Source organism: Mastomys coucha, unplaced genomic scaffold (assembly GCF_008632895.1).
Source record: "Mastomys coucha isolate ucsf_1 unplaced genomic scaffold, UCSF_Mcou_1 pScaffold21, whole genome shotgun sequence".
Lineage (NCBI taxonomy): Eukaryota > Metazoa > Chordata > Mammalia > Rodentia > Muridae > Mastomys > Mastomys coucha.
In genome coordinates this window covers 178,310,318-178,324,450 of record NW_022196904.1, presented here as the reverse complement: position 1 = coordinate 178,324,450, position 14,133 = coordinate 178,310,318, and the positions used below count along the sequence as shown (strand labels likewise).

General features: G+C 44.2%; 1 protein-coding gene and 1 long non-coding RNA gene across 2 annotated transcripts in view; one reads left to right on the top strand and one right to left on the bottom strand.

Moving 5' to 3' along the window:
• Positions 1-9,162, bottom strand: part of Pdcd11 (programmed cell death 11) — a 43,765-nt gene extending 34,603 nt beyond the window's left edge. Inside the window, exons 1-7 of the mRNA XM_031390606.1 lie at positions 9,029-9,162; positions 7,375-7,493; positions 6,337-6,468; positions 4,629-4,796; positions 2,737-2,898; positions 1,508-1,631; positions 685-866 (exon numbers count right to left, since the gene is read on the bottom strand). Coding sequence (XP_031246466.1) covers positions 685-866; positions 1,508-1,631; positions 2,737-2,898; positions 4,629-4,796; positions 6,337-6,468; positions 7,375-7,476 — 870 coding nt within the window. The 5' untranslated portion in view covers positions 7,477-7,493; positions 9,029-9,162. The remainder of the gene's footprint in view (positions 1-684; positions 867-1,507; positions 1,632-2,736; positions 2,899-4,628; positions 4,797-6,336; positions 6,469-7,374; positions 7,494-9,028) is intronic.
• Positions 9,163-9,171: 9 nt separating this feature from the next.
• Positions 9,172-14,132, top strand: LOC116103964. The gene is made up of 2 exons (XR_004123640.1): positions 9,172-9,322; positions 14,068-14,132. It is a non-coding gene; the product is annotated as an uncharacterized LOC116103964 (long non-coding RNA).
• Position 14,133: the final 1 nt, after the last annotated feature.

The following is a 14,133-nucleotide window of genomic DNA, read 5'->3' as shown; positions in this document are numbered from 1 at the left end:
CTCAAAAAACCAAAAAAAAAAAAAAAGTGATCTAATAAGCTAGATAAGTAGCTTATCTAGGGCATACTGGCACATTCCTTTTATCTCAGCACTTTGGAAGAGAAAGGCAGAAAGATCTGAGCCTGGTGTCTAACCAGTAAGTTCGACCTGCCAGAACTATGTGATCTAAAATAAATAAATAAGTAAAATAAAATAACTTTGTCCAAAGTATAGTCATATCAACAATGGCAACATTCCAAGTGCTCAATGACCAGAAAGATCTCTTGGGTAGCCTCTATGATAGCAGCTTTATTAGTATATATATTAATGTTATTAAAAACTACATTTTCTAGGAGATTACGGAGTCAGTGGTCAGGAGTGTGTGCCAATCTTCCAAGGACCACACAGCGGGCAGCTCTCAACCACCTGTAACTGGAGCTCTAGGAAAACTCAGTGGTTCTGGTCCCTACAAGCCCTGTACAAACACAATTACACCCACACCCCAAACACATAATTGCAAATAAAATAAATCGCTTTGTTAGTTTTTCAAGACAGGGTTTCTCTGTATAGCCCTGGCTGTCCTGGAATTCACTCTATAGACCAGGCTGGCCTCGAACTCAGAGATCTGCCGCCTCTGCTTCACAAGTTCTGGGATTAAAAGTGCACACCACCTGTCAAACCTTTTAGTAACAATGAAGAGCTTACCTTCTGCACCTGGGCTCTGACCACCAGCCCTGGTAGTAAGTTATTCAGGCTCCAGCTTTGCTCCTCAGTTGCAAATGCAGAAGAAACCCGGGAGTGCTCTATAGACAGAGCCACAACTCCTCCATTGCTTTTCACCTCTTCAACTAGACAGGTCAGGTACTGGCCGACTTTGAAATTAGCACCTGCAAGACCAGACCAGCACCCAAGAGGAAATTATACATTTCCCCCCTTCCCTTTCTCCCTCTTGCTCGAGCCCCGCTCACTCCAGCCCATAGGTTCTTTATTTATTTCTCATTTCAGATGGTTTTGAGCCATCATGTGGATGCTGGGATCTGAACTCATGATCTCTGGAAGAGCAGTTGGTGCCCTTAACTGCTGAGCCATCTCTCCAGCCTGAGGAAATTATACTTTTATGAGAAGGGTCCTTAGCCAAGTAAACCTGGACAGAACCATAACCCACCCAGCCAATGAGCATCTGATACTTATACGCCAGGAGAATGTTAACCTAACTGACTTAGAAGTCAACTATCTCAAAAAATATGAACAAATGAGCCAGCGGTGCCAGTCAGAGGTTATGGGAGCCCAAGTTCAGTAAAATTTCTGAAATGGAAACTGAAGCTAGACCATACAGAAACTTTGTCACTCTCTGGCCCTTACGCATCTTCTTTTCTATCAGCTGGCATTATTACTGATTTCCCCAAAGCCAACTGGCCTTCAGGGTCCCCAGTCTATCCTGCTACTTATCTAAGCGGCTTTGAAATATAAGCATTTATATATATGCTTGAGTTCATGTCCACGCACCAGCCACTCTGCTCGACCTCACCTTTGTTCTTCTGTCGAATGTATTCTTGCGCCTTCTGAAGTGACAGAAAGGCTCTGGTTCCACCAACACCAATGTCCACTAGGTAGCCATGGTCTTCCAGGCTTGACACTGTGCCTGTCAGCAGCTGGGGAAGGGAAAATATTCCTAGAAGTTTCAGGTCAAAGGTAAACAGGGCACCCACAAATTTCACTACCATACAAACGGGAACGTTACAAATGTACTGCTCACTAATCACGACACTGAACCCTGTAAGCACAGCTCCCTACTGGAGGAGACAGCTGCTTTCTCAGGGCTTAAAGAGTTTGTTTCTGGAGAGTGAGCAGTGTTATATACAGCTCAAGTGTGAAGTGGCATGTAGATACTTTTTTATCATACAAAGAACAATGGGTTCCCTGGCTCCACGGAGTCAAGCCCTGAGCCAGGACAACTAGGAGAATTAGAACCGCTCTCTTCGCTTCCATTCTTATCCATGTCAAGACAAGCAGTGCAGCTTTGACGTCAGTGCTCTCGCAAGGTTACTGAGATCTGAAATGGAGAAGGGAGGCTGTGTACTCCCTCCCACGCTTGCTGCGAGAACCGTACCAGTCACAGTGACTAAAAGCACTGTCACAGAGCAAGCTCCCAACACTCGTCAACTTGCTACAGCATGCTTTACCGTTAAGGTCTTGGTGGGGACCTAAATCCCAATGAATTCCCGGCCTTCCCCGAGCCCCACGGCTTCTAAGGAAAAGCCTCAAGACCCACCTGAACCTCAGCCACCAAACACCTGAGTGCAGAGCCCTCTGCCATACCTAGTGGGTTTGGAGGCTCTAGCCTGGAACAAGTCCACTTCAGTCTCCAGAGTTGGGCATTAAGGCAGCTAGTAAGCTGAGGGCTCTGGCTGCCCCTTTCCTGCATTCACTGACACTTCTCACGGCAGCGTTTTGGAAAGACTACTCTGTAAGAACTGGTGAGGGAGCAGCGGGAGGAACTCCGTCACCATCTCCAAGCCCCCATGGATGCTCCCTGAGACACTTGACTGTGCTACTAAAGACTTTCCCTTGCCCCTTCCACAGTAAGACGATGAGGGTCAAGCCTTCGGTGTTCACTAAGTACCCAACAGTCCACCGCTCCAGAAAGACCCGCCTCCTAAACAGCTATTAAGTAGAATGAAAAACGGTGGCTCAGACCAAACCCACAGCAGACAGGACACAAAATGCTCCTCTTCCGGGTGGCATCCAGATACATACCATGCCAGGCCTCAGGGCCTCAGCACTCAGTACTTTGTTGACACGTCTGGGGTTCACAGAAAGCTTGATGCTCTTCTTGCCAGTCGCTGTGACGTCCAGGCTGCTCACCACACACCTCACCAGCATTCCAGGTGAGAAGAGCTCAGGCAGGCGGAGTAGGTCCTGCACAGCCATAATGAGAGAGACCTGATGCACACACTTCCTCTAAACCAGGAATCCACCGCTCAACTCAGCAACTTCTCAGCCTCAACACCCCCCCCACCCCCAAAAGAACCCAAAAGGTAGATGGGGTAAGCTTATTTGAGAGGAAGTGTCTACAGTTCGGTCAAGATCCCGAGTTAGGCATATGGCCTTAAAATTATTCCATAAAACAGGCAGATGTCAATGACTGATCGAGTGTTGTCTGTACTTATTGTGTCTATTTCATCTCCTCTTTAGCATCCTATGAAATTCTTCCTCTTCCTCTCAATCTCCTTTACCTACTAAAAGAGTACACTCCATAACACTATCTCCATTCTGTAGTCCTCTTAGATGACACCAACTGGTTGGTACTGTGGACTGAATCCAAGACCTCACACATGCTATATAAACACACTCTAGAGCCCTGAGTTAGGCCATTACGTACCCATAGGAAGTTAATGGTTCTCCATTCTATCCCGCTGGCCGCTCCTGCTGATTCTGACACCATCTCTGCAATTCAGCATTTACTCTAGACTCAGTCTCTCAGGCTTTCCCATGCTAAACTGATCCCTGTAAGCAACTTCTTCAAGTGCCACACACTCATTCCCCACCAAGACTTCCTCTGACTGAGTAATGACCTGTCCCTGGATATCTCAACTGTACCTCAAGTTCAACGCAGCAGCCAAAGGGTAACCATTTCTCCCATCAAACCACGCACAGTGCAAACCTTACAACTGATCCCCAGTACCTCTCTGCCTCACTACCCATGTCACATCACCATCAGGCAATGGCTTTACCTCCTCAATCCTTGGTAAATCCTGGCCCTGAGCGGCCATGATCTCAGTGCCTAGGTTAAGAGCAGTAGCCCCCTAACTGATCTAGGCAACTGCTCATGCCATTTTAGTTTACTTGCTTTGCTCTCTATATGCCATCCATTCCAGTGCCCATTCCACACAGCACCCAGAGCTACGTACAAGCTGGCTTCTACACGGCTTCCTCCTACGGTGCTCTCCCTCTCGTTCTTCTTATGCTAGCAGCACTGCCTTCTCTGCTACAGCCTGACTTGCTTCATCTCCCTCCTTTCTCTCTTTCTTTCTTTTTGGTATTTTTTAAAAGATTTTATTTATTTATTATATGTAAGTACACTGTAGCTGTCTTCAGACACACTAGAAGATGGTGTCAGATCTAATTACAGATGGCTGTGAGCCACCATGTGGTTGCTGGGATTTGAACTCAGGACCTCTGAAAGAGCAGTCTGTGCTTTTAACAGCTGCACCATCTCGCCAGCCCAATCTCTCCTTTCTGTATTTGGGAATCGTTCATCCTGCAGGTCTTAGCTGCAACAGTCCTTCCTTATGCAGGGTTTCTAGGTTTCCTGGGCTGAGTCAAAGATCCCTGTGATGTTTAAAAAATAGACCCCTTGGGCCAGCACAATGGTCCAACAGGTAAAGATGTTTGCTGAACAAGCCTGAGGATCTGAGTTGGCTCCCAGGAGTCCACATGGTGGAAGGAGAGATCTGAATTTCACAAGTTGTCCACATGTCCATATGAGCTCCACATGCACACCCACACACAATAAATGAGAAACACTGAAAAAACAATGTTCTCATGGCACATGTATTTTCCTTTCTTAGCATCTGGCAAAGTGTTGAGTCTACATCTGTTCGTGTCTATTCTAACTCCAGAGCCAGCTTCATTCCGACAGCCCTTACCTCCAGAGGTTCTTCTTGTGCCACCTGCTCATTCAGCTTCTGAGTGTAGGCGTCACAGATTTCAGTCACTTGCACAAACCCTTGGAGGCCATTGGGAAGACTGACCACCAGCTCCAGCTCATTCACCTCTTTCACACAACCTAAAATCCGCATCCCCTCACATAGGGACTAGAAAGGAAAACATACACAGTAAAGTAGAGTCACAGTGGGAGATAGGGGGACTGTGGCTTTCTGGTCCCAACACAGATGCTAAAGGGATTTTATAGGAAAGGAAAACGTATGCATGTGTATATATCCAGGCACTTCAGCCATCTGGCAGATGCCATGAAAGATCTTGATGAGAAACAGCGTATGAGGCTGGGCTGCTTGACAAGGTTTCGCCTACTGTATCTTAGCAACCCTCATTTAACACGTGGACGTCAGCAGAGTGGATGTACGGGCCACTGAACCATGCATGATACAGCTTCTTGAGATCTCAAACATGTGGAAAATGGGCTTTCTGTTGTCAGTACTTTGATCTCACATTTTTACATGAAATCTCTAGTTTTCTAAAGTGCCACCAAGTCAAACAAATTATTAAAAATATTATATTAGAAAACAAAATATCTCTGCAGGCAAATCAATCTTTACTGTCAGAATAATTTGGCTATTTTTCTATTTTAAAATGAACATATGCTGGGGTGGGAGGAGATAACAAAATATAAAAATTTAAGATTCATAAAAACCACACCAGTTATCTGAGATCATTTCACATCTACAAAATGAATGAATAGAGGCCAGGTATAGTGGGTATACCTTTAATCCCAGCACTCAAGGGACAGAAGCAGGAAGATCTTTTAGTTCAAGGCCAGTCTATTCTACACAGTGAATTCCAGACTAGCCAAGGGCTACACACTAAGTAAGACTCTGTCTCCAAAAACAATCAAAAATAAATAAATGAGTAGGATTAGAATTACTGCTAAAGTTACTGTCAGCTCTAATTTCTACTAAAATACAAGCAAAACCATACAGATCTTTAACCATTCCCATAATTTGCTTTGTTTATTGAGACAGTCTTTTTTTTTAAGATTTATTTATTATTTTATGTATATGAGTACATTATAGCTATCTTCAGACACACCAGAAGAGGGCATCGGATCCCATTACAGATGGTTGTGAGCCACCATGTGGTTGCTGGGAATTGAACTCAGGACTTCTGGAAGAGCAGTCAGTGCTCTTAACCACTGAGCAATCTCTCCAGCTCCATGACAGTCTGGCACTCATGGATGATATTAAGCGTCTGATCCTGCTAATGCCAGCTCCTAAGTGCTAGGACTGCAGGCATGCACCATCGTTTCTGGTTTACGTGATGCTGAGGCTCAAACTTGGGCAGACAGAGGGTTAGAATGGGGGGAAAAAAGGAGACAGGATGGCTACACACAACAGCACACACGTGTACTTGGAAGGTGAAGGGCCTTTGCTACACAGATCACCTAGGCAGCATAGGCTGCCTCAAAAAACTCAAAACAGAAAAAAAAAAAAGTCCCCAGGCACTGGTTAGCAATCAAAGGAAACAAAGCTCAATTCTCACTATTTGCACGAGTCTCCATAGACACACAGAAAACATACAAGTGTGTGTATATACATAATCACAAAGAGGGGAGAAAACGAGGGGACAACACACACAAACTTAAGGAATATGTGAAGAGAAAAGCAAATATTAACGAACCTCAAGACTAAGAATTTCAAACTTCTCTTTCATAGATTTGCTGGATTTTCTCTTCTCAATTTTCAGTTTTTTTGTTTTTGCTGGCCCTTTCTGTTTCTTTTTCCTTTTAGTGGGACCTTCTTCTGTGGAAATCTAAAGGGGGAAAAAGATCCACAAAGATGCAAAAGGATGAGAAGCCACAACCTTATCTACTACCACACCTTCAGGGTCATGTCATCTTCCCCTGTTAGTCTAAACTCTCCCAAGCCACTCCCCTGTTCTTTCTGTTCATGTCTGCTGCCCTCCCAAGCCTCTCATCCAGGCACCAATGTTCCCCTGGTCCATGATCTGAGGAGCCTCCTTCATCTTCTTATGTCTCTTGTCCTATGTTCTTTGTCTATTGAGCGGGGTGGACACCAGGGTTCCCCAGTTGAGAAGCCATATGCCACCATGCACAGAAGCTCCTATAAAATGCCAAAGCTCTTCCACAACAAGCTTTGTGGTTTCAACTAAATATACTACTTCCCTGAACCTCAGTTGCTCCGCATGGAGCCATGACTTCTACTCTAAAATATATATGGAGAGATTCTGTAATACGAAGGCCACACACCCAAGTGGCAGTTTCCTTCTCTCTAGCATCTAGACCACAGACTAATCTATGAGAATGCACTTCAATGCAGACTCTATTTATTAGGACTCCCTTTAAATACATGCACAATGACTAGGACTGCAGCAATGGCGCCCAGGAGTAAAGCACTTGCCTAACTTCAATCTCCAGCACCAAAAACATGGCAAAATTCAGTATCAAGGACCCTTCTATTCCATCCTCAATCAAGTGGCACAGGCTCCTTATGGACAAATTACAATAGCACTTCAACGTCAAATACTTAATGTCATGCTCCACAAGAAGCCTGAGGTGACAGAGCCTCTTTAACAAGTTCAATTTCTAGAAGTGGCATCAAAGAGAAACAAACTGGAAAATAACTGCTGTGAATAAGGCTCAGTCCTCCCAAAGAAGCCAGAAAGTCTCTGGTCCTGCCAGAGCGGCACACCACTTACATCAAATAAGTTGTCCTGTTCAGCCTCCTGCCGGGAAGACGTCTCTGATTTGTGGGGCTTCCTTGTTCCCCCTCGGGGGAAGCTTTCTTCCAGATCTGCCATGTTTGGGTCTCCTGCAGCTGATGAAAAAATAATGGTGAGCTGGAGCAGTGATGACAGACTTCATGGAGCACATGATCAGTGGGCAAGAGAACCTTCTAGAAAATGAACAAGATCCAAGACTATGGTTAAATATACTGCTGAGTGGTGGTGGCACACACCTTTAACCCCAGCACTAGGGTGACAGAGGCAAATGGATCTCTGCGTTCCGAGGCCAGCCTGGTCTACAGAGTGAGTTCCAAGACAACTAGGGATGCATAGAGATACTGTCTCGAAAAACTTAAAAAAAAAAATAAATAAAATAACATGTCAGGCTCTTATTAACCCATTTTTTTTCATCTTTCCAACATTGTCTACCTCAAAACCACAAACTATACATTGTGCATGATCTTCCAGGAAATGGATTCTACATAGTAAATGTTCATTTAGTATTAATCATTGTATGTCAGGTGTGTGTGTATATTTAAATCCTTACCACCAAACATACATTATTTAGAAAAGAAAATGTAAGTAATTTTAAATACAAATCAGATTATAAAGCATAAACAAAAAAGAAGTAGCGGGACTCAGTGAAGATGGAAGCTTCATAAGAATGCTTTTGAGCTGTACATTAAATAAATAACGAGCCAGGTCTGGTGGTCCATGCCTTTAACTCACCACTGGGGAGGCAGAGAAAGGAAAGGCCTATCTCTGTGAGGCCCTGTCTCAAAAATAACTAATAATAATAGCAAACAGAAATATGATGGTAGCCAGGCAGTAGTGGCACACACCTATAATCCCAGCACTTGGGAGGCAGAGGCAGGCGGATTTCTGAGTTCGAGGCCAGTCTGGTCTACAGAGTGAGTTCCAGAACAGCCAGGGCTACACAGAGAAACTCTGTCTCAAAAAATATTTTTTTAAAAAAAAAGATTAAAAAAGTAGTTTGTGTTTACTTGGTACTTCAGAGCCTTGGGTAACGTGACAAAATAATGGAGAACAACATTCTTCAGTCTACAGACAGACAGACAGAAGAAGAAAAGTGAAAGCAAGTAAAGCGAGTGTAAGGATTTCAATGATGCACATCAGGGAAACCATGAAAACCAGGACTAGGTGTAAATGAAGACGCAAGGCAGCCTGGTTGGTTCTGGAATACCTAGGAAGAAAACTTCAGTAACCAAGTGAGATTGTGCAAGAGGCGACAATCGAGAGGAAATGTAAGGTTTGTCTTGTATGGGTGCATGCTTCCTAGAAACAGTATACATAGCTCAAGAGCTCTATTTTGCTGGGAATCTAACTCTTAATTTTAATTCCCATTTTAGACCTAATGAGGCGAGGCACCAGTCTGGCAATCACGTGCAGACCAGGCACCTAAGGTACCTGAAGTGGACATTCTGGCTTAAAGGAACTGCTAGCGCAGAGGGGATTGAAGGATCAGACGTCCCATCCCAACCCAACTGTGCTTAGCAGGAAACTCGGAGACCCAGGCCAGGAAACCGAGGTGACAAGGCATGAGGTCTCCTCCCTCCTCGCCGAAATTCCCGGGTCATCAGCCCCACGGCTCCCACCGCTGCATTACCTCACGGACCACTCCAACGCAATCGCACGCCCAGAACCGTGAGCCGGCAGCCCCACGCGACTCTTCCACGAGCCTGGGTAAGACCAGGGCTACTTCCGTTATGACGTCGGGGCAGACGCCGGCTGAGACAGGAAGTAGGAGGGCGGGACTTGACCTTATAGCCAATCCACGCAGAGGGCCGAGTCGCCGCGGCCTGTCGGTCGCGTGCGGGGAGGGGGTGTCTTCCGGTCGGGCCGAGCTAGTCGCTGGGCTGGTTGAAGGACATCGGCTGCGGAGTTTGGGATTGGGACGAAGGTGGGTGAGAAAGCCCTCCCGGCTGCTCGGTCTGGTGACTGGGCTTTGTAGGGCCGACTAGAGTCTGGCCGCTTTTCCAGCCCGGGATCAGCGCGAGGATTTCCTTTTGCGGGGAGAGGACAGTGGGGAACGGGAAAGGCGCTGGAGAAAATGAGGGTCAGGGCCCCAAAGCGCATCTAGGAAGCCTCAGCACCGCCAGCCCCCCAGGCCTCGTACGGTTAGCGGAGAGCCTTATGTCCCACTTTCCCGTGTGGATTGGGGGTGAGACTGGTCGAGAGGGGAGCTCCCCAAGGTCATCCATTCAGTGAGTATTGGGAGAGAATTCTGGCTTTTGATCCCAGTCTTTGGCTGAGTTCATTTGTCTTGGCCTCTATGGCGGTAGCGATTTGTTTCCTCTGAGCTGCGATCGGGAAACCAGGCCTCCCTTAACTGCGTGGTAGCTTTTGTCAAAACCGGAGTAAACGTGGTGGCCCTGCGGTTCTCCAGGCCTGGGCGCTAAAAACAGATTCGATTTTATATTACAGGGGTTCCGAACCTGTGGATCGTTACCACTTTGACCAACCTCTCTCTCCAAAAATATTTATTTACATTGCGATTCATAACCGTAGGAAAATTACAGCTGTGAAGGAGCAACAGAATAATTTTATGGGGCGGGGTGTCGCCACAACTGGAGGAACTGTATTAAAAGGGTTGCAGCATTAGGAAGATTGGGAGTCACTGCTGTTGATCAGTACAAGGGCTTCCACAGAAGCCGGTTGTAGCTTGTGGTCCCTAAGTGCCTTTGACTTTCCTTTTCTTCATACCTGGTGATCGCACTACACCAGATAGGTGCCCTAAGACGGAAAAGCTGTATCCTGGAGCCTATTACCAAGCAAGGTCAACTGCTCACCCAAGACTTTAATGACATGCCCATTTCACTTAGAAAGACGGGCTATATTTAATAGTAGTTATTGAATTATTTGGAAACAGAAGCAAAACCCGTCAGCTTAGGCTTTGTAGCAGGCTGCTGTTTAACAATATTACATTTTTAAAAATATTAAATCACAGACTCACAATTATAACTCTTCAGTGATTTTTTTTTTCTACTACCTTATGGCTCTAAACTTGAATGCGACTTCAAAGAGAGCACTTTTAGTTTTATTTATTCCTATTACCAGGTGCTAATGGCTTGTGCCTTTAGTCCCAACTAAAGATCTGTTGGGCAGACATCTGTGACTTCAAAGCCAGCCTAGTCTATGTAGTGAGTACAGGCCATCTGGGGCTACAGATTGAGAGCCTGTCTTTTAAAAAATAAAATAAATTCCATACAGGGCATTGTTAACAAAATTAACTGTTAAAAAGGGGTCGAGAAGGCTCCTAGTCATTGTCCTAAAACAATATGCAGTCTGTTGGAAGGTGCTTTTAGCCTTTGTTTGCCATGTGGTGGTGCCATACACCTTTACTCCCAGAACTCGAGTCAGAGGTTCAAGGCTAGCCACGTCTACAGAGTGAGTCAATCCTGTCTCAATAATAATAATAGTAGTAGTAATAATAATAATAATAATAATAATAATAATAATAATACCATTGCTTATCTCCCATCAGTACCACTGTTCTTCCATCTAAGCTTCCTTTAAAACCCTAGTTCCTATACCTTTCCTTTGTTCTGCAGTTGTTGTCTTTGGAATACATCATCCTTATTGCAGTATCCTGTAGAATGAAACGTAAAGCGCCTCAATATTGACCACTTATGCAACACTTCTTGCTAAAGATGCCAGGCTATCAGTTAATGAATTGAGAAGGTTAATGAATTGGCAAAGACAGAAAGACATAGTTGTCTGTAAGGTTTCTCATGAGAACCTACTTCATAACTTTAAAAGATGTATCATATCATGAAGTAAATGGAGAAGAATGCTTTGGTAGGTGTAGTAAAAGGAAACTTGAACTATGAAGGTGGCTGTTGCCTTTTAATGGTGATTTTCCTGCTTTGGCTAGGTTGGCCAAGATCTGTGAAAGAGACCCAGGGAAATGTAGATTTTCTTCATTGTTCCAGTAACCATTATGAAAGTATTCAAAATTAAGGTCTCAGATTTTGTTGCATGAATGCTTCTGAAGCCTTTGAATGGTTAATAGAGGGGTGCTGGTTTCCATAGCAACAACACCCTTATGTTTTCTCCCATTTAGAAGCCAGCCAGTCTGCCAGCCTTACCTGGACCTTGACCAGCGAGTCCAAGCTGCTCCTGGAATCTGTAGCTCAGTTGTGATAGATAGGCTGTTAGACACAGAAAACTGAATAATTGTGAATTCTGCTGTGACTTTCTGAGTCTGTCTGCTGTTTAAGTTAGCAAACACTGTGTCACTTTACTGCAGTTTCCATCTTTTTCCCTCTGTCCACTCCACCCTACTCCTTATGGCTCCCTACTTCCAGCCAAATCAAGATTAGTCCTACTTTTGTGACTTAGCGAGGCACACATAGATGCGTGTGTATTTAAACGTAGGAGAGGGTGGCTGTTTGTTCTGAGTCTGGCTGGTTTCATGTAACGGAATGGCTTTCTGCTGCATCTCTTCCCCTGCTTGCATGATAGATCATTTTCCTTCTAAGATTCCACTGTAAATATGTACCACATGTTCTTCATCTCTGTTAGTAGGCATCTAGACATGTTCAATATTTTAGCTACTGTGAATAGTGAAGCAGTAAACATGGACATGCAAATATCTTTGTGGTCTGTTGGCTTAGTCTTTCAAGTATATCCCAACTGGAATAACTGGGTTGTGTGCTAGTTCTGTTTTTAATTTTTCGAGACTCCTCCACACTGACTTCCATAGTGGCTGCCCCAGTTCACACTCCTATCAACAATATGATTCCTCTTTCCCTACAGCTCACTAGTATGATGTCACTTTCTTTTAATGCAGTTTTTTGTTTTTTTCGAGACAGGGTTTCTCTGTGTAGCCCTGGATGTCCTGTCTGTAGACCAGACCGGCCTCAAACTCATAAAGATCCATCTGCCTCTGCCTCCTAAGTGCAGGGATTAAAGGCATGTGCCACCACTACCTGGAGCCATTTCTTACATACAAGAAATAAAGCCAGATGGTGGCACACACCCTTAATCCCAGGAGTTAGACAGGCAGTTGGATCTCTGCAATTCCAAGGACATCCTGGTCTACAGAGTAAGTTCCAGAACACAGAGAAAAACCATCTCAAAAAAAAAAAAAAAAAAAGTTCTCCAAGGGTTTTCCCCATATAACTCTTGAGCATTAGTTTATTCTGATGTGTATTAAAATTACTTAGAGGCCTTTTAAGACAAATAACTGGACCAGGGTTTTGAATCCGGTGTCTATGGTAGGGACCTGAGGATCTGCATTTCTATCAAGTTACTGTTGGTTTCATGCTGCTGGTCTAGGGACCTGACTTTGTGAACCATTGATACGCTCTGTAATACCCAGAATAGAATTGTTTTTTTTTTGTTTTGTTTTGTTTTGTTTTGTTTTTGGTTTTTCGAGACAGAGTTACTCTGTATTGCCCTGGCTGTCCTAAAACTCACTCTGTAGACCAAGCTGGCCTCAAACTCAGAAATCCGCCTGCCTCTGTCTCCCAAGTGCTGGGATTAAAGGCATGCACCACCACTGCCTGGCTAGAATTGATTTTTAATATTTAAAGTCACATGGGGCCTTCTTCCATGTGGTATACTCGCTCTATAATTGTCCTTCAATAGCAATTGTTATTTATTCATCCCTGTTGGGTTTCTGGTCTTTCTACTTTCGTGAACAATGTTCAGTGATGATTCGTGAACCATCTATTTCTGCCTTATGCTAATTTCTGTAAACGTAAGTTCCTAGAGAACAAACAACTCAGCTAAATAGAAGGGTATGTTCATTATATACCCTTATAATGATATATGATATCATTATATGATATGATAGATACTCAGAATGCTTGAGTATTCTACTCAAAGAGTGTATTACAGCCAGTAACACTGCCAGTTGTAATTTATCTATGCTAGTGTGATAGTTAAATATTGGTTTGGTTTTACATTTCTTCTTTTGAGAGTCAGGGTCACCTCTTTTACCCAGCTGGCCTGGAACTTCCCATGTAGAACAGGCTAGCCTGAAACGCATAGAAATCAGCCTGCCTCAGCCTCCCCTGTGCTAGGATTGAAGGCCTTTGTCACTACAGGCTGACATTCTGTCTCTGTGGGGTTGACTCTTTTTTTTATACTTTTTTTATACTTCTTTCCAAAGACAAGGAAAATACTTGCCAGTTTTCTGCCAGGAGTTCTTAACTTACACTCAGATAGAGAGTCCTTTATGTGTTTGGAATAAGGAATAAGGTTCGAGCTTCAGAGACCACCCTAGTGGTATCCATGTGTGTCATCAGCTGTGAAGAAAAACTGAGGATATGTGCTACTCTGTTCAGTTGGTGGTTACATTTGAAAAACATTACAGGCTCCACTTTTAGTTGGTCTTAAAAGTGATTTAGTTCAGTGTTCCCTGTAACACAGTATTGATAGAGCCATGAATGGAAACTTAAGCTGTATTGAGTCAAAGGAGAGTTAATGCCGACTTTTCTCTTCCTATGCTGAGTGCTTGACTTTTCTGGAGGTTCGAAAGAATGAGTAATGGAAGAAGGTCCTAACAGTCCCACCAGCTTCCTCACCAGCTCCACTATTGCAGTGGAAGCTGAACCACAAAGGAGAGATTTTGAAACTGAATTTTATTTTCTTATAAACTGCACCCAAATGAATTTATTTTTTTATTTTGTTTTTTAGATTGAAGTAATGGCTGGTGCAGAAAGTGATGGCCAATTCCAGTTCACTGGTATTAAAAAATATTTC